Here is a 24,665-nt window from a genome sequence, read left to right on the forward strand (position 1 = left end):
AAAAAAAAAAAAGAAAGGGCTAATCTGAGATAGGTGTACTAAAACCTGGAACTAAGGACTAAGTGTTTCCTCTGAAGAAAGGAAGGAAGGAAGGAAAGAAGGAAGAAAGGAAGATCTGCTTCCATTATTTGTGTTCACAGTTTCGAGGCAGGGTTATACTATATCATATATCATCCCATATCATATCATATCATATCATATCATATCATTTCATACTATAATTTGGGTCAAGCTTGAATTCACTCTTTATCTCAGTGAGTTCTGAAACTCATGGCCCTGAATCTACTCTCAGACCTTCTAAAAATGGGTATAATAGTCAGGTGCTAGCACATGTTCTTCTCAAACTATTCAGTATGCCAAAGTCTCAGGAAAAAGAGTAAATAACAACTCTGATAGCTCTACATGCTAGCAATGAAAATAACTGGGGACCTAACTTACAAAATTCAATTTTTCTTATAGTATTACATAAAAACATGAAAACTATTCTTTTAACTGAACAAATCCTGGACAGTAAAAACTGATGGATTATTGGGAAAAAATTTTAAAAAGTTTCTTAAATAAATGTACTACATTCATAAATTAGAAAATACAATGTTATTAAAATCCCAATTCTCCTTATATTGATATATATATGGATAAGTTCTAAAAATATATATATACTATTTCAATGGAGTTAAAAATAAATGTTACTAAGATTACTTGAAAGTTTACATATAAGTGTGAATGAGCTAGAATGGTCAACATAAATTTTCAAAGAACACAGGATTGGAAGACACATGCTCTATCATTTCAATATCTAATCTAAACTACACTAATCCAATCAGCAAGTCAACAGTGAAGTACTAGACATGGACAAGAGGATGAAAAGAAAATCAGCATATGGCCCAAGTCAATAGTGAAGTACTAGACATAGACAAGAGGATGAAATAGAAAATCAGCATATGGCCCCACAATCTATGGCCCAGTTATTTGTTTAAAATATATGGCAATTCTTGCTATCAGCTGGAAAGAAAAGGGAAGTCATGAATTTCACAAGTAAATGGAAGGAACTATAAAATATCATACTGAGCATAGTAACTCAGACTCAGAAAGCAAATGTTGCGTGTCTTCTCTCATCTGAGGGTCCTAGCCCAAAAGATCCAGATGTGAGTACGTAAGCTTGAAGAACTCCAGAAAACAGGGCCATTGTAGAGGTGGAGCATTAGAGAAGGGGACTATTAGGGTACAAGGGTTCTGAGGGTTAAAACAAGAAAAATGGGAGGGCCATATATTAGAAGGGGGGGATAAATACACAAAAACGAAGGAGGGTAAAATAACAGAGAATTCTGAAAAAGTCAAAGAATCATACAATTATCTAAAATATCTAAAATTACCTACGAAACACATAAGTTGGTATATACATATACATATATAGTTTAAATGAAACTTTCACATTTTTGCTGACAATACGTTCCCAAGAGCCAAACACTAATGAAAACACCATCACCAAACAAGAGAAGTCCTCTTTTAAGTCATTGGTCATGGTGCCAAAGAGACTCCTATTACCCTTGGTTGTCCATCTAGGTGGAAGGTAAGTTGCTGCTATACTGAAGATATCATGTACTTCGATACAGGGCCTGGAACCTGTGCTAGATCTAGCCTGAAAGCCTCCTCTCTCAGGACTAGCTTTCAAGATACCAGAATTGTAGCTATGTGAGCATTGAAATGAAACCAACAACCCATAATCCTACCCAGCTCTGGCACCTATGAACCACAACAGAGCAACATGGCATGATAACCCTGAGGGTTCAGTAGGGGCACACATACTTTGGCAGTAACCATCAGTTCTTTAATTGGACTTTAAACCCACTCAACATGAGAGGAATCATGTCTCATGCTATGATCTTAGGCAACTACCCAGGCAAGTGAGGTCATGGATCTTGGAGGACAAGCTACAACCTTCACATTACTAATCTAGCATAATCCATAACCACATTCTAAATATGTGTCCATATACCCAAAGAAATGTGTAGTTCTTTTCCCTGAGCAAGGAAGCAATTCTCTGCAACAGACGAGACCATTACAAACAACCACAACTCATCAAAATACAGAATGTACAACCCAGTACCAACTGATAAGTTTATAAAGCAACTCTAGCACATGAGACTCAGGGATTTGTAGAAGTTAGGCCTGGTTTTGCCCATGATCCCTGAAATAAGACTCAGACTCAAAATATATTTAGAAATATTTTGGCCATATAGCTAGGCTCTTCTCTGACTAGGGAACACATTTATTTTAACTTACACTCTGCCATGTGGCTGGTTACCTATCTTCAGGTACCATATATCTATCTCCTCACATCTTCCCAGAAACATATTTCCATGCCTGGCTCTATCCCAGAATTCTTTCTGCCTCACAGATGTCCTACCTTCTATTTCTTGCCTTTTCAATTGACAGGTGATGTATCCATACAATACACAAGATATTCTTTCTACAACAGATCACTGTGAAAGACGAAATATAAACTCCCTATAGCCTCCCCAATCCCAGGTCACCAGCTACTCCCAGAGATATTCCTCACCATCTCTTGTGGAAGAGTAGGAGACAGAACTGAGTGAATCTGATGGGTCAAGGACACCACAGGAAGATCCACAGAGTCAACTAACCTGGACCCATGGTGCTCAAAGAGACTGAACCACTAACCAAAGAGCTTGCAGGGGCTGCATCCTGGTGTCCCCAACATTTGGAGCAGATGTACAGCTTGGTCTCTATGTGTATCCTCTAACAACTGGAGGAAGAGATGTTCCTGACAATGTTGTCTGCCACTGGATCCCCTTATTACCTACTTGGTCTGCCTAGTTAGGCCTCAGTGGAGAGGAGGTGCTTAGTCCTGCTGGGATTAGATGGCCAAGGGCCAAGGGTAGGGTGGCACCCAAGGGGGCTTCTTCTTCTCTGAGAAGGGGAGAAGGTAATGGGGGGAGAAATTTGTAAGGGCAGGACTGGGAGGAGAGGAAGGAAGGGGCTGCGATTGGGATGTAAAGTGAACAACTACAGAAAATAAGCAGACATGAGAGCAGGAAAAAGTCTTCAGCAGAGAAGAGCACACCAGTTGGTTATCCCGTGCCGGCTGGTCAGTCCAGAAAACATACACAAGCAGGTAAAATGAGCAGGTTGCTTTGTATCCCTAGAGGGTGAAGAGAATAATGGAGTATACATGATATGACAGTAGAAGGACATGAGAGATGGCTCCATGGGGAAAAGCACTTCCTGCATTTCCAGACGTCCAGAGTTCAGTTCCCAGTACCCCGTCAGGTAGTTCACAACTTCCTTTACTCTAACTCCCAAAATCCAATATTCTCTTTAGGTCTCTGAGGACACCAGCAATCATCCTGAAACACCAACACACAGTCACACACGCGTGTGCATGCACGCACACACACACACACACACACACACACACACACACACTTAAAAATAATCGAAGCCTTTTGAGAAAGAACTAAAGAGATGATGACACCTGCTGAAGGTGGAGAAAAAGCAAGGGAGAAGGCATTGGGGTAGGAGAGAGATGAAGAGGTGAGAACAAAGTTTGATATATCTGAAGGTATCATGAGGAAACACATTGCTTTGTAAGCTAACATTAAAAAAAAAAAAAACTGAAAAAAAAAGGCAAAATATAAAAATAACAAAATCCAAAAACACCTTGGATCACAAGAACCTCTTAACTGACTCTCACAAGATCAACCTTGGACCATCAGCAGTCTCAAAAAGGAGTGAAACATGAGTTAATTCAAAAAGCTGAGGCTCCTCTCCTGGCAGCTGTCTCCTCCCCTGGTGGTCAGGAAGAGCCCTTTGTGGTTAATTGTCCTTGAGGCTGACAGCAGGTTGCTCCCAATATATCAGACACTAAAGCAGCAGGCCATTTGCCTGTGCATATGTGCTAATGCGGCATCTGCGCCTTCTCCACCAGCCTTCACTGTAACATCAACATCAACATCCTCCTCGCCACCTTATTGGGCTTTTCTAGGGGATTATAGGGTGAAACACCATACAAGGAAAATCATGTCTATCATGATTTCGGAGAAAAAAAATGATCAACTTATCCCACCAATATACTACTCACTTCAAAAATGTTCATAAAAATATGTCAAATCGCCAACATGGAAGCTTCTTGGCTCATATAGCCTTTCTCTGGGAAAGCCTCGATAGCCCTCTGAGCCCTTAGCCTTTGCTAAGTAAACTTTGGCTTTATTCTTTGTGTCTCTCAACTAAATGTCTTCCATCTAGAGGCTAGTAACTAAGAGACCACTATAACAAAAGCATTTTGCTTTCCTTGTTCAGAAGAATAGCACTTTGGGAGTTATCCCCAGTGGTCATCTGACTTGTGTTAAGTGATGAATCTTCTTTCACCCTTTTACTATGTGTTTATTGGATTTCCCCTCACTAAGGGGTGGTTCATTCTTACCAGAGCTCCTGGACTCAAGCCTGGTTCGGCTTGGTTCCTCCAGCTATCTACTCATATCAAGAGAAAATGATAAAATCCATAAAATTAAAAGATAATTGTATTAGAGTTTGGCAAAACTTGGGAGTAAACCCAATCCTAACATGTTTGCCTCTTCCCTACATAATATCATAACTTATAAAAAACAAATACGCAATAAAGACAGGAACTTTGCATGAATAGAGTCAGTAATAGGACTGTTACTCCAGCTCACAGTGCTAAGCTCTTCTCTTGGTCCCACTGGCCAGGGCCTCTGCTGACTAGCCATCCTCACCCTCAACTAATTTCCTGGAGTGAAAAAAAGTCAATTTTAAAAGATACTTATTTCAAGAGTCCATCCATCACTGTGTTTACTTATGTAAGAGCTCAGGGGGAAATGAGTCAAGTGCCATTATATTTAGTAGGAAAATTAATTTGTTTGTCCTTTCAGTAAATCTAAATTGTTTTGGAAAGTCTTTAATAGGAACTCTCTTCATTTGTAATAGTGACAACATTTCAATAATGTACTAGTGGAATTGCATTCAAATATAGTATTATATAGCAGTTATATCATAAAATATGTACCAGCAATATATGTATGTACACATATATATTATATATATATATATACATATACATACATATACACGTACACACATGAACATGTACACACACACACACACACACACACATATATATGCTAAGGTCTTCATTTTGGTACTGAGACACCAAGATACAGAACATATAAAAGAATCAAGAGTGGTAGTACCCAGAGAAATCCGAACTTCAGGAAGCTAAAGCAGGGAGATGGGGAGTCCCAGGCCAGACCTTGTTACACAGGAAGACCGCTTCCTCAAACACATGCTGTTTGTGGCCAAGCTACTGCATCTGTGGCAAAAGCCAAAAGTCATACAAAGAAGAATGAATGCAGACTTTCAAGTACAGATAACTTCAGACATGGCAAGAAGAGCCAAGCAAACTGACATGATAATTTCTTAATCAACTAAAGTTTGAATCTAGTATGAAAAGATGTTCTGTTTTTGTTTGTTTGTTTGTTTGTTTGTTTGTTTTTTGTTTTTTGTCTGTATGGTGTGTTGTTACCACTGTTAAGAACTTTTGTTCCACTTTATAAAGTTTTAGAATGCTTTTTATTTTATAGCTTGTGAATAATTCTGTCAACACTGAAAGTCTTGGATACAAAGGTAAAGAATAACTGAATCAAGTGAATATTCAATACACCTATAGAAGTGATTTTCATACTGTGGGGTGTGTGTGTGTGGGGGGGGTTATGTGTGATTATAGGCACATTCATGCCCATGTGTGTGTGTGGTGCATGTGCATTAATGTACAGGTGTTCATACCCAGGACGCACAGGTAAAGTACAAAGAAGGACATTAGGTATCTTCCCATAATGCTACCTGCCTCACTGACTGACATGATCTCACACTATACTACAAGTTCCCATTGCAGCTAGAATGGCTAACCAACTGACCAACAAGCTCCTGGGTCCCACATATCTAAGCTGTGGTTAGAGGGCTATGAATCCCTGCTTAGCTTATACATGGGTACTTGGGATTCGAACTCAGGTCCTCATGCTTGCACAGCAAATGTTCTTTCCTACTGAACCATCTCTCCAGTCCCCTTTTCCACAAAATAGTTAATCACTAAAACTGCCAAGAAAGCTCTGATATGCAGAGTAATATCAAAGAGCTCCCTTACAAGCTGTATTTAAATACTATTTGGGCAAGGCAGTCAAACCCCAGAAATAATCATGTACCCTGTAAGAGATCTTCATCTCAAAGAATATTTTTTAAACTGCAGCTATACAGTGGTAACAAATGACCATTACAGACTTGAAGCCAGAAGGGAAACTATTACATTCCTTAGGCAGCTCTTTAAAAGTACACTGAGGTTTCACAATATCTATCTAACACAGGCAAATCTACATTCAAAACCAAAGGGTGGTTTACTTGGAGCATAGAACTATAATGTAAACTTCATAATGCACAACTGAGTCTCTATCTATGAGCATCTCAGAAACGGCCTAGGACTAAGAAAAAATGATCATTACAGGGCTGAGCAACCAAGTCTACCACATTACCTGAAAATATTTTAAATCTATTGGCATAAGCTGTGGTTTAATATATGCCTTTTTATGCTTTGTTTACAAGACAGTATAAATGAATGACCTTAATTATTTTGTAAAGTCCTACATAGATGGATACACATTATGACCCTCTGTAAGTGGTCTAAATATGCTTGGCCCTTAGGGAGTGGTATGTTAGGAGGTGTGGCTTTGTTGGAGGAAGTATGTCGCTGTGGAGGTGGACTTTAAAGCTCTGCCCAGTGCAGAAAAGACACTGCTCTCCTGGCTGTGGTCAGATCAAGACTCACAACGCTCGGCTCCTCTAGCACCATTCCTGTCTAGAAGCTGTCATGCACTTACCTTGATGATAATGACTGAAACTCTGAACCTGTATGGCAGCCCCAATTAAACATTATCCTTTATAAGAGTTCTCTTGGACGCCAGGCAGTGGTGGCTCACGCCTTTAATCCCAGCACTTGGGAGGCAGAGGCAGGCGAATTTATGAGTTTGAGGCCAGCCTGGTCTACAGAGTGAGTTCCAGGGTAGCCAGGGCTAAACAGAGAAACCCTGTCTTGAGAAAAAAAAAAAAGTTGCCCTGGTCATGGTGTTTCTTTACAGCAATGAAAACCCTAACTAAGGCACCCTCTAACAATAAATGTATTATTTAAATTTTAATTACATGTCCAACTCAGAACTTTTGAGATCTAGAAGCAATTGTCAGGTTTCATCTGAAGGCATTCTCCTTAGGGCTGACAAGAAAGGAAACTAGATAGCTGAGCGGGTAAAGGCACTTCCTGCCAAGCCTTAGGACCAGAGTTTGCTCTGCAGTGCCCACATGATGGAAGGAGGGAACCAGTCCCTACAAGTTGTCCTCTTGTCTCAACATATGAAACAAAGCAAAATAATTCTGAAAGCATGCATTTTTTTTTTTTGTGAAGCAAGTATGTAAGAAGAACAAAATCTGACTTGAGGACTCCTTAGCATTGTTCCGCTTTAAAGGAAATGTGAAGTTGAACCTTCTAGAATGTGTGTTTTCTAGACTTCGACAGCTCCATGCTACAAAGACACTACTGCAATCTCTCTAGCCCACTCCAACCTTGGGGTCACTGGCAGCGCCTCTGATACCTCCACAGCAGGCAGGCAGGCTTCTCTTCCATGCACAGGAGGGTCAACAGCCCAGGGTCAGCAGGAGTACTTAAGAGAAATGGATCTCTTTCCCTTTTCTATTTCCCTAAAATGAAAATCTCTGAGTAGGAAAATGAAGTATCATAGATCTAAATAGGCATGGGGTGGGGCAGGGGTGGAGCATACACCAAATGGGGCTGAAGGCTAACACAATAACAGAGTTGTATTGCAGTAACCCTATTCCGGGAAAGTCTGGACCCATTCCTGGAACTCCCCAATTCCTCCCCTCCTCCTTACCTTACCAATATGCATCCCCCACACACACATTATGGTTTGCTTATCAACCACACCTGCTAGTGTGGCACAGGCCTGTTATATCAACTCCTCAGACAGGAGGACACTAAATTCAAGGACTCCTAGGCTACACAGTAAACTCAAAGCTAGGTTGGGCAAATGGTAAGCATTTGTCTCAATATAAGTTAAAAATAAACAATAGTTCTGTGTTAAAGCATTTGCCTAGCATGCAATGGTCCCTGCTATGCTCAACCTTTAGCACCAATGAAACAACACACACATACACACACGCACAGACCATCAATCAGTCCAACTGCATAAAGAAAGCAACCCTAAACACCCACCACCCCTTGATGGACTCGCTGAATTTTTTCTCTTGAAATTCTGCATACTTATCTTTAGGTGTATTTACGTGTGTATATGTGTGTGTGTGTGTGTGTGTGTGTGCGCGCGTGCACGCGCGCTTATCACCTCTTCCCACAGGACTCTCACTTTCCTAAATCATATGTAAATCTTTATTAAAAAATTTTTTCAACAAACTCTAACTTTGCTTCAAACATAAATGAGCTTATATAATTCTTTTTTTTTTAAGATTTATTTATTGCTGTATATAAGTACACTGTAGCTGTCTTCAGTCACACTTGAAGAGGGCATCAGATCTCATTATGGATGGTTGTGAGCCATCATGTGGTTGCTGGTATTTGAACTCAGGACCTTCAGAATAGCAGTCAGTCTTCTTAAACTGCTGAGCCATCTCACCAGCCCCCTTTTGTTTTTTTTGTTTTTTGTTTTTGCTTTTAAAATTCTTTATTCAATTCAGTAATTGCCTACTACTGTCCTTTACACTTTGTGTTAATTTTCCTATTAAAGTATATAAAATATTCTTCCACACTGGGAAGAAGTTTGAGTTGCTTTTCTTATCTAGGATGGAATGTCACTACACAGCCCAGGTGGGCTTGGAACCTGCAATCTTCCTACCTCTGCCTCCAGACGGCTGGAAATATAGACATGAACCACCATGCCAGACCCAAGGTTGTTAAGATATTGAAAATGAGGTAGAAATGGAGGTACATTTTTTTATCTACTCCAGGGCAAACAGATCTCTACCTTCACAGTTAGACACTGCTCCCTTCCCAAGCCCTCATTTTCCTCTTCTTTAAATGCTCAGAGGGTATTTTATCCAAAAGAGAAGGTCTGAAAGTTGTACCAAGTGCCAAACAGGTGCATGAACTATATACAAAAAAACATTAAAGTGCAGAAGAGGAAAAGGAACATATTTCTTTTAGTGGATCTAAGACATCTGTTCTTTTTCTCTCAAGACTATCCTGCATGGGGTCATGGGACACTCCCAGAATTCCTAAGGAAAAACAGAAAGAGGTTCATCACAATTTCTGCTCTGGGCTCCAAAAGAACAGCTCCAAGTCAAAGTAGAGACAGAAAAGGAGGGAACTAATGTGACACCCACTGTCCTCCCCACCACACTAGATCTGCTCTTCAAAGAAAAGGAACAGGTGTGAATTCAGAAACAAGTCAAGGCAAGAAGAGAAACACAGAACTAGAATAGCAACTGTGTCTGATAAGTCAGGAGAGAGGACAGAGGGAGGAGACAAAACACTATTGTTATCAGGCACCAAAAGAGTACATGCAGTATCTCTTAGAGATATTATTTGACCAAAGAGACACTCCCGTTTTGTAACCCGCAGCTGTATTTGAAGGGTCCTACTGAAGCACTGTGAAGCTGTGGTATACTATCTGTAATACAGAGGACCACAAGGTACAACAGACAGTGGCCTTGGGAAAATCTTTTCATTCGCTTGTTCCTTTTGTGATCTGAGTACCTCCTGAGAGCTCAGGTAACAGGCATACACTCCCATACCTGGTTTATTCAGTGCTGAGGGACACCTAATTCAGGGCTTTCTCCATGCTGGGCTACACCCTCAGCTTCCATTTGTAATAGATGCATGGATTTCTCTTTACTCCACAACAGAAGAAAAGAAGGATTTCAATAACCAAGTCTAAACATCACACTATGAACACTACACAGACATTAGCTTCTAACACATCTCCGTATTATGTGACTTCTGAATTTTTAAAAAGTTCTCGGTTTTAACATCAGTAGGCTTTCATGTGATTCTGAGATTCTTTCTATCTAAAGCAGCCAGAGCTAAACCACTCTGGCATTTGGAATATTGTAAATGAAAGGCACTTCATTCAAGTGTTTAAAACAGCAGGCGGGAGGACACTGCTCTAACCTTGAAATTATTTTTTAAAAGCAGAAGATGAGGTTTTCCAGTAAAAGCAATAGCATCCTTATCATCAAGGACAGACGCGGAGATGCCACTAGACCCAGAGTAAGCTGTACATACTTCATAAGAAAAGAACCCTTAGGTGTTATTTACACTGTACACAGAATTAGTTTCCTTTTCACAGCTTTTTGCCCCATTCGACGTGTGCAAGTACTCTGACTGTTCCACAGCTGGTACCTATGCCCCATTCGAGGTGTGCGGGTACTCTGACTGTTCCACAGCTGGTTACCCTATGCCCCATTCGAGGTGTGCGGGTACTCTGACTGTTCCACAGCTGGTACCTATGCCCCATTCGAGGTGTGCGGGTACTCTCACTGTTCCTTATGCTTTCCTTCTCTGTGATGGTCCCTGCACCAGGAGCGCTAGTACTTGTTTGCAAAGCTTTCTGCTCTAACTCCAATATCCACCTAGTTGTATCATCCTGTTGGGACTCTCAGAAGATGACAGTGCAGCACCACAGGCCCTGTGCAGCTACATAGGGGCATCAACATCTTTAAAACTTGCAAAAATAGTATAGGCCATCTGACTTAAACCTAGGGCTTCTTTTCTCACAGCTCTTCTATGCAGCTACATAGGGGCATCAACATCTTTAAAACTTGCAAAAAATAGTATAGGCCATCTGATTTAAACCTAGAGCTTCTTTTCTCACAGCTCTTTGCAGACTTACCAAAGGATTCGGTTTTTCTGTATGCACTCACAGTAGACCCCTCTCGGACACAGAAAGCTATAGGAAGACTTGTGGGCTTTTATTTAATTGTTCCAACTTAGCAAGCATTTTAAAGCTAGAAGGTTGTATAATAATGGGTGATGTATAATCTTGAGTCAAATGCTTATAGATGAAGAAATCTTTTTAGAATCCATATTAAGAAATCGGGTCCCACTATACTAACATGGCATGATACCCCTAAGGGTACAGCAGTGGGTAGTAGTGGTGTGCATACCCTTGGTAGTAACCAAGAGCTCTTTAGGTAGATTTAAGATCCACACAACAAGAGGGAAATCAGATCTGATACTGGAAACCTGGTAACTACCCAGGGCTAGTGAAATCCTAAATCCTGGAAGAGAACTACAACGCTACTTTTCTAAACTTGCATAATCCCTGAATATTATTACTGCATTGGTGCTTATAACCAGATACGTCTAGTTCTCTTCAAAGAAACGTCTCAATGCAATAGACAGAGACTACTATCTTAAAAAAAAAAAGACTATAACCAATTAAAATCCAGAGTTATGGAGTCCAACCCCTGGATACATCTACAAAACTCACACCTAAGGCTTAGGACCACTGCAGAAGAGGAGCCAGAAAGACTATCTTTGGATCCCTTTCCTCTAGCTGGGCTGCCTTGTTTAGCCTTAGTGGGAGAGGATGTGCTAAGTACTGATGAGACTTGATGCACCAGGGCAGGTTGGGCACATTCCCTTCTCCGAGAAGAGGAGGAGGAGGAAACAGGAGAAAGGCAGTGAGGGGATGCTGATAGGAGAGGGGGAGACTTTGATCTGGATAGAAAGTGAATGAATAACTAATAGCAGCAACAGATTTAGTGACATAGACTGGAGGAGGAGGGGGCTCCACAAGCCCTACAGAAAGAACTGTAGGTAACTAAGGAATGCTCAGAGTGGGAGAAACAGATTTCCCCAGGGAAGAGCCCACCAACTGGTTACCTAATACCAATCGACAGCCCTGAAAAACGTTACAAGGAACATTATACAGAGTTAGAGGATTATACTTAGGAATATATATACATAAGTAGCAACAATTCATGAAAAAAGAGGCCATGAATTTGAAAGTGAGCAAGGAGGGCTATATGGGATGTATGGGGAGGAGGGAGAGGGAGAAGGGATGTAATTATAATCTTTATGTTGGGAATTTCAGAGAAGATAACTCTATAATTACATTCCATTATGCTAGCAACCAAGGCTCCTGCCATGATCACAAGTAGACTCAGCAGTGCAACCAGGACCCCAAAAATGCTCTTTATTGCAATCATTGAATATTGCAATAATACTGTACTTTTTTATAATTTCTTCCTTTTTAACAAACATCTTCTTTTATCATCTCACGATATATTTCTTATGCTAAGTTTTCAGTCAACATACTGTGATAATTGTATGTAAGGAGGGACACGCTGTCAGTCTGCAGTCTTCTCCTACAGCGGTCATGTGCCTCAGGACTTCAATGGTGATTTTTAAGCTATGAATATTGTCTAGTCCTTCTAAAAATAAATACTGAACAAAAAGAAGAGAAAAAAAAAAAAAAACAAAGTAGGTTCTGGACGTTATAAGGCAAGCTAGAGGCTAAGCACTTAAACTACATTATTACCACTGCTGCTTGGTAAACACCAGGTGTCACCTCTCTGCTGGCACTGACACCTCTCTGGAATCAGATCTCAGTTCCCTGACCCTGAGATCCTGAGAAAATAAACCGGAGACTGCATCCCAATGAGATAATGGAGAGAAAATTGCCCCTATTTCCAGGGTCTCTGTGAAGGACAGACTGGCCAAAAGTTATGGAGCAAGCTGGGGCCTGAATACTTACAGGTGATACGTTTACTGCTGATTCCCAGCAAGCACCAGACTTTGCTACTGTTGTCAGGCCCATCATAGCAAAGAGAAATTAATTATGGTCTCTCCCCTCAAAAGACCTTATGTTCTAATATAGTAGAAATACATAAATTTCACTAGGTCACAAATTGTTACACTTTACAGAGATGTACTGTTACCCCTTTCTCTTGCAAATACAAGTTCAACTGCCAAGGGTCCCACAAGGCAAAAGAATCAGTCCCAGCCAGATTCGGGCTGGAAAGGCGCCTTTGTGGGAGGTGTCAGCCTGCAGTGGAAGCAGAAAGCCTGAAACCACACCTCAACTTCCCAGCAGAACCAAGTGTAGCAATCAGTGGAAAGGTAGGTAGATCATACCCTGCCCATCCCTGGAGAAAACCCAAACTATTTTAGGTATAACTGATCAATGATGGAAGATTCTCTCTGCTTGGAGTCAGCTTCTTTGAAATCATCTGGCTCCTGGGGAATACCTGCAACCCAACTGTATTTAGTAGGGTCCCTCTGACTGGGGTGCTGGTACTTCCGTGATCTTTTTACTTGTTACTTTTAAGTTTTACTTTCTACACTTGTCTTCTGCATTAGACTGCAAAGCTTTTCCCTTTTCTGTGTTCTCATGCCCAGCGCAACTACTTCCAAGTTCAACAGATTTGTGTTGAATTATTAATTGGTGCCAAGCACTGTGCCGGGCAATGAGAAATTGGCATTGAAAGTGCATTCACTGCCAAAGAGTAAATGGTGAAGGGGAGAGAATCAGCAACTCAAACATGTGATCTAGTCCTAATGGAACACAATACCAGATGAGGAGGGAGATAAGGGAACAAATATTCAGGGGTTGCAAAGGGATACCCCCAACGAAACAGGGGAAGGTTACAGTCCCCAGCAGCTGTGTGTGAACTAATCTGGGGAGTTACATGCAGCACAAAGAACACAGGGGTAAAAATGTCTGAAACAAGAACAATGAAAAGATGCTGGAAACACTGTTGCTAAAAATTAATAAAGCCTCCCATATTGAATACACAAAGTTTCTGTCTCAATGCTTACCTCCCTGAAATTGATTTTGTTGACCCTGGGATCTCTGGTACAGGGCGATGTCTCAGGAGAAACGATCGAGAAGGTCTGGAAACCAACTTGCTCCGGCTTCTCATGGGGCTGTGGACTGGCGAGGAGGGCACATACAGTTCATTCACAACCATCTCTCCTTGAAACTGAAAGAACGGAGATGGCGGGAAGCTTTCTAACATGCCGTTAGTTCCATTTCCAGAATGTGTTTCTGATGTTGGGAGGTCCACAGAGGGAAGACATTCAGGGTTCGTGCTAAGTGCCTTGCTGGAATCCTCTGATACCAAACTGACATTTTCTGTTTGTTCTTCTCCAGTTGTATACTCCACAGCCTTCTTGGTAATCAGAGAATCTGCTTTAACATTTAAATGACCAAATAAAGCATCTTGGGAAGAATCCACATTCTGGTGGAGCTCTTCTTCTGGACAGGGTGGGTCATGTAATGAAAGAGATAGCTTATCATGTGATTTAGGAGGCAGACCGTTTCCTTCACTAAAGGTACTGGTTGTAACCATCTCTGAAGGGGTCGGGCCAGGACTATGGACAGTAACAGAATCAGAACATTCCATGCAGGTGTTGCTGCTGGAAAATGGAACACTGTGTTGTTGCTCTTTTGTGGCACTGTCACTCTTTGCCTTGTGCACATTTGCATATATTGGGAAGTCTTGCATTTTTGAAAAGATCACTTGTAACTGTTTAAGTATCCTCCTACGATGTCCTGTAGGTGATATTCCAATTTGATGGAGCACGCTGTCATTTACTGACGTGCAGTCCTTCACAGTATAAAAACCAAATTCACGGAAATGTAAGAGGTACTGCTCCAAATTGATGCTCATCAGGAAATCTCTGATGTCCACATTTACTTCACTGACTGAGGACATAATGGTGGCTTCATTACTATCTTAATATTAAAAGCTGCACAATGAGACATGCACAAGGATGTACTTCTTATGGGCTATTTTCCTCTATCACTTCTGACAAAAGTCTTTAGAATGATATTTTCTGTTCATGTGCTCAAACCTGGAAAACACAATTAGGATATTTTCATTATAAGGAAATATAATTATATAATATATACACATATATATATGTATATATATGTTTTTTTAGTAGTGCTGAGGATCAACCCAAAATCTTAGACATGCTAAGCAATCGCTTTACCCCCAAGCCTCATCCCCAACATAGGCTTCAATTGGCAAAGCCTGGTTTTATATTAAACTTACTTACTCTTGGAAAACAAAACAGAAATAAGGCAACGATTGCCACCTGCTGAAACTAGACTGTGGTCTTGAAAACCAATTCCCAGGCTTAACACAAAGTTGCTGAACAGAAGTGCTGTCATAATACCAAAATTAAACCAAGTCTCACAAATGTATACATGTGATGAAAATTAATTTATCTCATTAGCTGATAAAATCAAGGGCAAATGATGAAGACTGGTTCTTAAAGCCTTTGTGGACATTCTCTAATATTCACCTAAAAACAATTAAAAATATTCAAAAAAAATAGAATAACTCAGCTGGGTAAGATAAAGTCCTGATTAATATTCTCCATAAAGGGCAATATGACATCTGAAGATAATAATTAAAACTCCAGGTGTTACTAGGCAACTTCCCAAGGAGTACATTCTAGTCAAGTAGCAAGCATCCAGTCAGATACAAGACTTAGAATTAATATGAAATATTCATAAAGTGGGTGTATTAAACAAGAGCCCCCAAAGACACTGACAGCTTATTCTCTCGATGGCTAGTGGCTGGTGTTTTTTCTTAACAGCTGCTTTATAGGAACAGCTTCCACTGCTGTTTCTGACCCTTAAGAGGCAGGCAGACTCCACCCTTCCTTATGTTTCAAAAGAGCAGGTAGCATTATGTGTTAGCAGTCAGTGTTAATATGCAAGATAACACCCGCTGAATAATAATTAGGTGATTTCTAAGTATTGGAAAACCAGGAGAGGGTGAAGTGTAGAGTTTAAAGGTCTGTGTTTTCCTTCAACGTGTTCCTAGCAGAGTCTAGTAGCAGGTTTCATTTTTTCCTCAAAGCTTTTTGCTTTATTGTTTTTAATCTTTGTATTTTTTTTTTCAGTAGTAAAAATGGAGCCTGGGGCCCCATTTATATTATGTGAGTGCTCTATAATGGAGCTTTTCACCTTTTAAGAAAGCTTAAAGTGATTTCACTATGTTGACTCAGCTGGCTTTGAACTACTTCTATAGTCCAAATCTGTGACCCTCCAAACATATCCGACTAGAATAGCTCACCATTATAGGTGTATGCCGCTGGCCCTAGCATCACAGGCTTTTCAAAAAGCTAATATATCTCAGTGTAAGGTATATGGTGTGTTGAGTCTGTGCAGATTTCTATGCCTTATGCTTCAAGGAAAAGAATGAACATATAAAAGTTATAACACAACACAAAACAAACAAGGGAAAGCTCCCTAACCGATTTCCTTTCTTCAGTGTCTCTCTGAACATTATTTCTGCTAGTGCCCTCCAAAGGGCACTGCATAGACTCAGCATGTGCAAGGGAACAAAAGGTACTGCCCTAAACATTAAAAAAAAAAAAAAAAGATAAGCAAACACTGTCAAACAGGGAGAGCCTTAGAAGAGACCTTCCATCTTTGTTCAGGCCTTACTACAAAAGCAGAGAAGTTAAAATGCAAGAAAGCAGGAAATGCCTGTGTCATGGAAGATGTGGGGGAGGGCGCTAACCCACACTACCAAATAAAAACCACTTTACTGTGTAGTAGATTGCATATATATAAATATATAAATTATTTTCAGGACACTAGCTTGAACTAACTGCTACAATGTATACACTAAGTGACTACAGAATCCAGCTCATTATGAATTATAAGCACAATGTACTGGCGAATAATTTAAAAGGATCAGAAAAACTGTCCTTTGGGGTAAAACAAATTCCAAATGTCACCGTCATGGTTACCAGCTCTCACAGAAAGACTACTAGCACAAAAAACAATTTTAGCAAAGCACAGAAGTATTTCAAGAGAATTTCAGATCTTGCTATGCGTGGTATCCATTACCTGACCCCAGTGACTCAACTCTGAGATCCAGAAGAACTCTCCAAGCTCACTGTTGTGTCACCAAGTGCACACAGGGAACAGACAAACTACTGACTTTATTCTTTCCTACAGAGTAAGCATGCCTCTCCTCCCAAATTCCTACGCTAAAGCCCTGACCTTCAGTAGAACTCTATTTGGAGAGAGTGATTTCTGGGAACTAGTTACTTAAATGATGACATTCTGATACAACAGGATGAGATGCTTGTAAGAGGTAGCATGGAGCTTGCTCTTCCCCTGCCCAGGTCATAACCACCCCACCCCCCTGGGGACATGGCAAGAAGAGGGTGCTCCAAGAATGGAATCAGAATCTGCCAGCCAGCAACTTGACGCAGCCTCTATGAGAAATACATTTCTGATGTTTAAGCCACACAGTCGGTAGTATTTTGTTATGTATCAAGTGGTATTTTGTTTTATCAACTCACTTACATACTCCTCTGTTCTTCCTGCCTGTGCCCAGGACCACACCTATTGCTTAAGAAAGTACAACTGCTCCTGAGTAATTCTTCTTTCCCTTATTCCAGGTATCAATGACTTACGAAAATCAGTCTCACAATTGTCAAGGTGAAGTTTTTTTATTGTGCCATGCCACAGGCTAGCCTCTGTTTAAAAATAAATAAATACATACATACATAAATAAATAGCAGCAGCAGCAGAGTCTACTGATGTAAACAGTAAGCACACACCAAGCCTCAAACCTTGTGACTGTCTCCTTGTAGGAAGTCAATTCTGTTAAGAACTCTCCTATTATATTCCAACTCTCTAGATCTACCAGCATCCCTCCCTCACTTCAGCTCATTGTTAACTGTTATTCCTGAGGCAGGAAGCTAGCTATTTTTGTTCCTTTAGCATATGTTGTATCTTCTTCTCTGTGCACCATGTATAGTTCTGAGGAGGCAGGTATTACCTCCTCTATGTAGGTAACAGTTGGGTCCCTAAAATAGAACGACATGCCCTTTTCTCCATATGTAACTATGACTAGCTCTTGGAATGTGAGTTGTGGAACTGGATTATCAGGGATAGACATAACTGAAAAACTTATATTGCTAGATTTGCTTGTTTTGAGTGTGTCTGTGTTCTCATACACAAAGTCTTTCCTTTCACGGTATATACTTTATTTCCAGCATGTCTTAGCCTAGGACAGATATATCAATGTTCTACCTAACACTTCTCTGCTATAATTCAATATGCCAAATATGGCTGCAAAGTTGGAAAACTCTGGAGACATGGAAGAAGCTCTCCACCCATAGACATTGCGATGATGTTCATAGGTCAAGTCAAGTCTTATCCTAGGAGACTTTTGTTCCAAAGGAAGTAGTGTGATACAAAGAGATGGGGACACTCTTCAATACCAGACAACAGCAGCCCTCTGTGTTTCCCACGGGGTTAGTGGAGGGCCTGGTCTGGCTCAGTGATTCTCCAGGGACTTGTGTAGAAATCTGCTATGCAGTAACTATGGATAGCAGGACTGGAAATGTTTCTCAGTATCCATCATACATACTTGGGCTGTGCACTGAAGGTGGTAAACAGAGTTCCAAATCCTGTACAGTCCTCAAGCCTGCTCTGGAGCCACCCCTCAAGTTGTGTTTTACAGCTCTTTTCCCTTGAATGGAAAATCCTAACACTCCCAACACGCTGCACACAAACATGGGGTCAAGCTATGATCAAGCCTTGCCTCCTTCACTTCCTAGAAACAAGAACTCAAGTATGGGCCCAACACCAACACCGCGATTCAGTTTTGTTTTCTATGAAAGGCAAACACTCAGAGGTACTTGAGCATTAGTACAGATCAAAAGAAGCCATTCAACTCAAACACTGCCTAGCATTCACCCATACTACACATTCAACTCCAGTACAAGATGTGTGCTCACTACTTAGAAGTTCCTACTGTTCATTCCTTTCTGTTCTCAGAGAAAGACCAGAGACAGAGTTGAAGTGTAGAGAGGAGTTTAGGGTCCATGGGAGAAGAACTTATTTCATGTCATGAGAAAGAAGCAGTCTGTTTAGGCCTATGCATTATGTTCTGTTAGAGCAGAGGGAGTTTTGAATGTAGCCTTTGGCCTGCCCTGTCCTTGATTCAGCCACCCAGAAAAACATATGCATATACCAAATACAGGGAAAAACTCAGTATAAAAACCACAGAGAGGGAGAGAGAGAGAGAGAGAGAGAGAGAGAGACAGAGACAGAGACAGACAGATTCAGAGACAGAGACACACACACACGTTTAGTTTTTATTCTGGCTTTGAAACCATCTCGACTCTCCCTACCAATCCCTCTCCATGCTTTAAATATGTTCCACACCATTTTTAATGTTCTGGGATGCTAGGTAGAGATGTATGTTGAGAATTATTTCAGTCTCTGTTTGGAGGCTGATCTTTTGATACCCTACAGAGTAACTAAATGAACATGGAGATGGAAATAAATATTTATTTGGTCTTGTGTTAAAAAGAAAAAGAAGAAAGAAGTAAATCATGTTTGTGTTAGATCTCAAAGACAAAGAGAGTTGCTTCATACCAGTTATGCTGTTATGACAAAATAGCTTAAACTGAATAGTTTATAAACAATAGTGATACACCGCTCACGGCTCTGGAGGACAACAAATCCAAGAGGAAGACTCCTGGTGGTCTGGTGAGGCCTCAGCTTGTCCCACTTATGCTCTTGCACCTTGCATTAGAGGTGACAAGATGACAAGTTTGCTCTTTCTATCTTATAACCTCACTAATCTCATCCACAAAGGCTCCACAATAGTTGTGATTTAATCGCTTCTCAAAGGTCCCACCTTACCCTAGGGGGTTCTGATCTCACATCATCTAAGAGGACAAGTACCTCCAGAGCATAATCTTAGCCATATTTTGCTCATTCCATGGGCTACTCTGAACCAAAGTGATCTGGATCAAGTAAAAGTCACCACCCACAGGCCATGTGCACCTGAGTAAGTGGTTAGTGTCTCTTTACTTCAGCTTCCTCAATCAATATAACTCATTCCTATACCAGCCCCCATAGGACTGCTATGAGAAGTGAATGAGTTAATACATTTGAAGCATTTCAAATACCAGCTAACATACACTGAACACCAAGTCTGGGTTACCCATTATTATTTTACTCTCATGCCATAATACATTCTGCCAAGTTACTGATCACCTTCCAGACTTTCCCATTAACACCAAAATATTGTTCATAAACATCAACATGTGTTGAGTCATGGTACAAATGATGTGCATTGTAAACATGACTGTGCACAAAACCTTATTATTCTGATGTACTTAAATGAGGAAGCAACCAGAAGGGGAATACCACTTAGACTCATACAACACAAGCATGACCTATGTGTCACTTAAGAAGTCTAGTTATCTTACTGAGCTCTAACCTGAATCCAACTACATCTCCTCAATTTTCCTGCTGCCACCACGAAAGCCACTATCTTACTTACCTTAGAACACTATTACAGGTCCTTGAACCAACCTCTCTAATTCTGTCTTGGCCCCCTCCATAAATACTGCAGATTCTCAATGCATGAAGCATTATGCTTATAACACAAACCACATCCTAACACTCTCCACAATTTCCCACATTCACGCCCCCTGGCTCTGGCTCCACAGCAAGCCACAGCCTGTGTCTAACATGGACCTTTTCTCTCTCCTTCATCTCTTTCAGTTCTTCATCTCCAGCACATATTGCACATCCCCACTGCTCACGACTCACTCCATCAGCTGCTTACTCTCAACGGATGTCTTTTTTCAGAGATTGCTTCCTCCACCATCTACTTTGTTAAGCACACATAACTACTTTAGTCTTGTTGTAACTGAACCCAACCAGTTTTTTTTTTTTCCTACATACCTTATATGTATTCAGGATGACCGGTAGGAAGTATTCATTATTTTAAAATTCAGTCTCTAAGTGAACACACTTGTAGGTTGCAGTAATAGAATAGAATCAAATTCCTCCATTCCATCTAACCACTAAGAGGTCCTTAGGTTGGGAGTAAAATATGGCAGGAGATCAGCTGGAGTCATGCCAAAGCACCTGTTGGGCACCTATGACCTCTCCTGCCACATGTAAAAAAACCCAGGCCCCTGGACCCTCTTCACTTCTTGCCTGTCTGTACCCTTTCCCAGTGGAGCTTGCTTCATCTCTTTGAAGTAGGAATGAAAACAACAGGAAAAGTTGGTTTGTACCTCAGCCACTTCATTAAATTATAAGGGCACTGAGTGCTCAGACAGGCAAATTGTTGAATTTCTAGAATCACCTTTGTTGAATGTATTTCCTTATGTAGGAAAAAAAAAGGCATTTGGAGAACTGGATTTCATGATGTTTAATCCATTAAGGAAGCCCATCTTCTTAACTCTAGGTGAACTGGAAGCTACAACTTGTCATAAAATAACAGGCTTAAAAATCATAAGTTCGCAAGATTAAGATGAAATTTTAAACACAGCTTCAAAAGTGAATGCAACTTTCTATGTCCTACAATACATGTCTTACAGAGTCTAATAACAATGGAAGATTATTGTCTTCTAGAACAGTAGTTCCCAGTAGACTGGTACTGTCTCCTGGGGTTAGAGCCATTGGATACTAGAAACTGTTTCTGTTCATCTCAGAGACTGAGTAGCACAGTCAAGAGAGGTGATGCAATATATCATCAAAATGGTACCTATTTTCACTCCTAACAGGAATGAATCAGTTCCCTACATGTTATGAAAAACTGTTTCTGCCTTCAACTTGCTAGTAACTTTGGAAGACATGTAGCTTATTCCTCAGTAGATTGAAAGGCATCAAATCAATAGGATGGTGCACCAACTAGTTCAGGTCACAGAGTGAAGAGACATTCTCTTCTGTTTTGGTGAAAAATATAGTCATGGGAAAAGGGTATCATTATTTGCACACAAAGAAAGTCCACTGTTTAAGACTGAGATATTAACTCCAAGTATCCATAAAGACAACATTCAACAATCTCGTTCCACACAAACAAGCAAAAGAGGAAGTGATGTTGAGAAAAAGTGTTTCTAGCAGTTTACTCAATTCCATACTTTAAAGCAGGCTAGAATGTTGAAGGTCTGAACGTAACTCCAAACTGCCATTGCCTTGAATATTAGGCCCAAGTTAAAATTTGCACCTTTACCATCCCTCCCTACTGCCACTTCCTTACCTACCCTATTATGTGGCAAAATTAAACTCCCTATAAGAAGACAAGTCCCTCAAACTGGTCATTCCTCAGACTGGATCTTGTCAGCCCTATGTTTTTATTTAAACCACTAGCCTATCCCTGTTTCTCCAGACACACTCATTCTCGGTCATCTCTCCTGGAATTTACATTGTTAACAACACTCATTGTTGCGAATCATCTGGGTAGCTTTCCTGCTAATCTCTCGGTTTTCTTGGAAAGCAAGGCCCACTGTTGGTCTTGATGTTTCTTTATAGCAAACTCAGTTGATCAAATGGTAAATAGATAGTGGTGTCACATTCTTCCTCTCGTTAGTGCCCTGTTCATGAACACTTAGACTCACTAGAGTTCTGTTTCTCAACCTTCCTAAGCTTTGGCTCTTTAATACCGTTCCTCATGCTGTGGTGACCCCCAACCATAAAATTATTTGTTGCCCCTTCAGAACTGTAATTTTACTACTGTTGAGTTGTAATGTAAACATTTGACATATAAACACAAAGAGGTCACCACCCACAGGTTGAGAACCACTACACTAAAGAGTCCTACTTAAGTTACTACACTCCATAACTTGCAAGCCCAAGTGTTATATAACCTTTGGGTTTATTACGGTTGTGGGTATCCATATAAGTGGTTAAATATAGAAGGCTCAGTTCATTTACATGTTAATTGCTTGAGATTTAACAGCCAGTAACAAGTTAATGGTAAACACCTCTGACATCACTTTTTATAACAATGGTAATATACACTTCAGTAATATTTATTCTGGACATATCATTGCAGAATGACCACTTATGTGTAACTACCATGAAATTCACCAAACAATCAAATAAGAACAGAATAATATCTACCAGCCAAAGGAGGAAGCAGTGATGAGAGTAATAATACAGCTGAACCTCAGGAGAAAGGATCAGCACCAAAAGACTCAACTTCCAATGAGAACAAAAGGAGCAACCCAAGGTATACAGGCACATGAATGATCACAATGTGCCAAGGTATACAGGCACATGAATGATCACAATGTGCACCCAAACAATGGCAGAGGGAAGGTGGGGCTTTTAGTCGTTGTTTGGTTTATGTTTTTTTGTTTGTTTGTTTTTGTTTTTTGTTTTTTAAAGAAATGGAAGCTGGAGAGATGACTTGACAGTAAAATACCTGCATTTCAAGTATATGGACCTGAGTTTTGGTCCCCTGTACCCATGTAGATACCAGGTGGGCATGGCAGCCTTCCTGTACTCTAGGTACTTGGTAGAGAGAAGACAGGGATCCTGAGATCAGGTTGCCTAGCCAGATGAGCAGGTGAGAGGTTCACAGGAAAGACACCATTTCACTAAGTGAGATGGAAAGTAACTGAGGTCTCTCTGGTTACCCACGGATCATGTGTGCCCACACATGTCCACACACGCAATCATGTACACACACATGAATGCCCTAACACATACAGAGGTGGACACAGAGAGAAAGAATCCTACCATGCTGTTGAATCTTTAGGGACTTTTTTTGCTAAGTAAATTTTAAACCAGTCAGAGAAAGAACACACTTGTAAGTGTTATGCTGAGTGATCAAATAAATCTGTAGGAAGCAAGAGTAAACTGTGAGCATCAATGAGTAGAGAGGTGGGGGTGTGTTTAATGTTTAATGGGCATAATGATTCAAATTAGCAAGAAGAGAAGTTCTGAAAATCTGTTCCACAAGAGTATAAACACGCATACCACTATTCAACTGTACACAGACAAAGTGGTTAAGATAGCAACTTGATAAAGCAGAGATGAGAGAGGAAACAGAATGAACTCCTTGTACATTTTATTCCCCTCCTTTGACAGTTCAATACTGAAAGTACAGTACGATCAGTCCATGAGATTTTCCTACTCCATCTGCCCTTAATCCCCATTAAATCCACCCACATCATACTAGATACCATAATGCCTAAATTGCAATCCAAGCTTCTCCACTCTTTAATTTATTTTATTGATCTCTCTCCCCCTCATCCCCCTCCATCCCTTCTCTCCCTCTCCCTCTGCTTCCACCTCCCTCCCTCCTCCTCTCCCTCTGTGCCTATGTCTCTGTGTGTGTGTGTGTGTGTGTGTGGTGGGGGAAGTGCTGCTTCCTGCTTTCCAACCTTGTCGTGTTCCAGCAGGGTCTTTCTTGTTTCTCTTGCTGTGCTACATATATACCCCAGGCTGGTAGGCCCATGAGTTTCTGGGAGTTCTCAGGACTTCATCTCTTACAGCATAGTAGGCATGCTGGGATTATAGAGGCACCACTACATTCAGCATTGGGTGTGGGCTCATAGGACTGAACTCAAGTCACCAGTCTTGCCAGACTAATGCTATTACACAGTGAACCATCTCCCTGACTGTGGCTTCTCTATTTTTTAACTGAATACTTTCATAAAATTATCTAACTTTCCTGAAATTCAGGTTCCTTACTAAGAAGAGGACAAAATTTATATACAATATATAGAATTTCCTCTCTATATTATAGCATTTATATAATAGAATTCCTTGTAGAACTTCCAATAAACTTGTTTTTTTTTTTTTTTTTTTTTT

The 24,665-nt window shown here is 40.6% G+C and overlaps 1 protein-coding gene across 3 annotated transcripts in view; it reads right to left on the minus strand.

The window, feature by feature from the left end:
* Window positions 1-24,665, minus strand: part of Arap2 (ArfGAP with RhoGAP domain, ankyrin repeat and PH domain 2) — a 171,843-nt gene that overhangs the window by 141,797 nt on the left and 5,381 nt on the right. For all 3 annotated transcript variants that reach the window (XM_031342369.1, XM_031342371.1, XM_031342370.1), the window contains one exon: window positions 13,871-14,908. In XM_031342369.1, coding sequence (XP_031198229.1) covers window positions 13,871-14,769 — 899 coding nt within the window. In that variant the 5' untranslated portion in view covers window positions 14,770-14,908. The remainder of the gene's footprint in view (window positions 1-13,870; window positions 14,909-24,665) is intronic.

The sequence above is a fragment of the Mastomys coucha genome, unplaced genomic scaffold, assembly GCF_008632895.1.
Source record: "Mastomys coucha isolate ucsf_1 unplaced genomic scaffold, UCSF_Mcou_1 pScaffold22, whole genome shotgun sequence".
Lineage (NCBI taxonomy): Eukaryota > Metazoa > Chordata > Mammalia > Rodentia > Muridae > Mastomys > Mastomys coucha.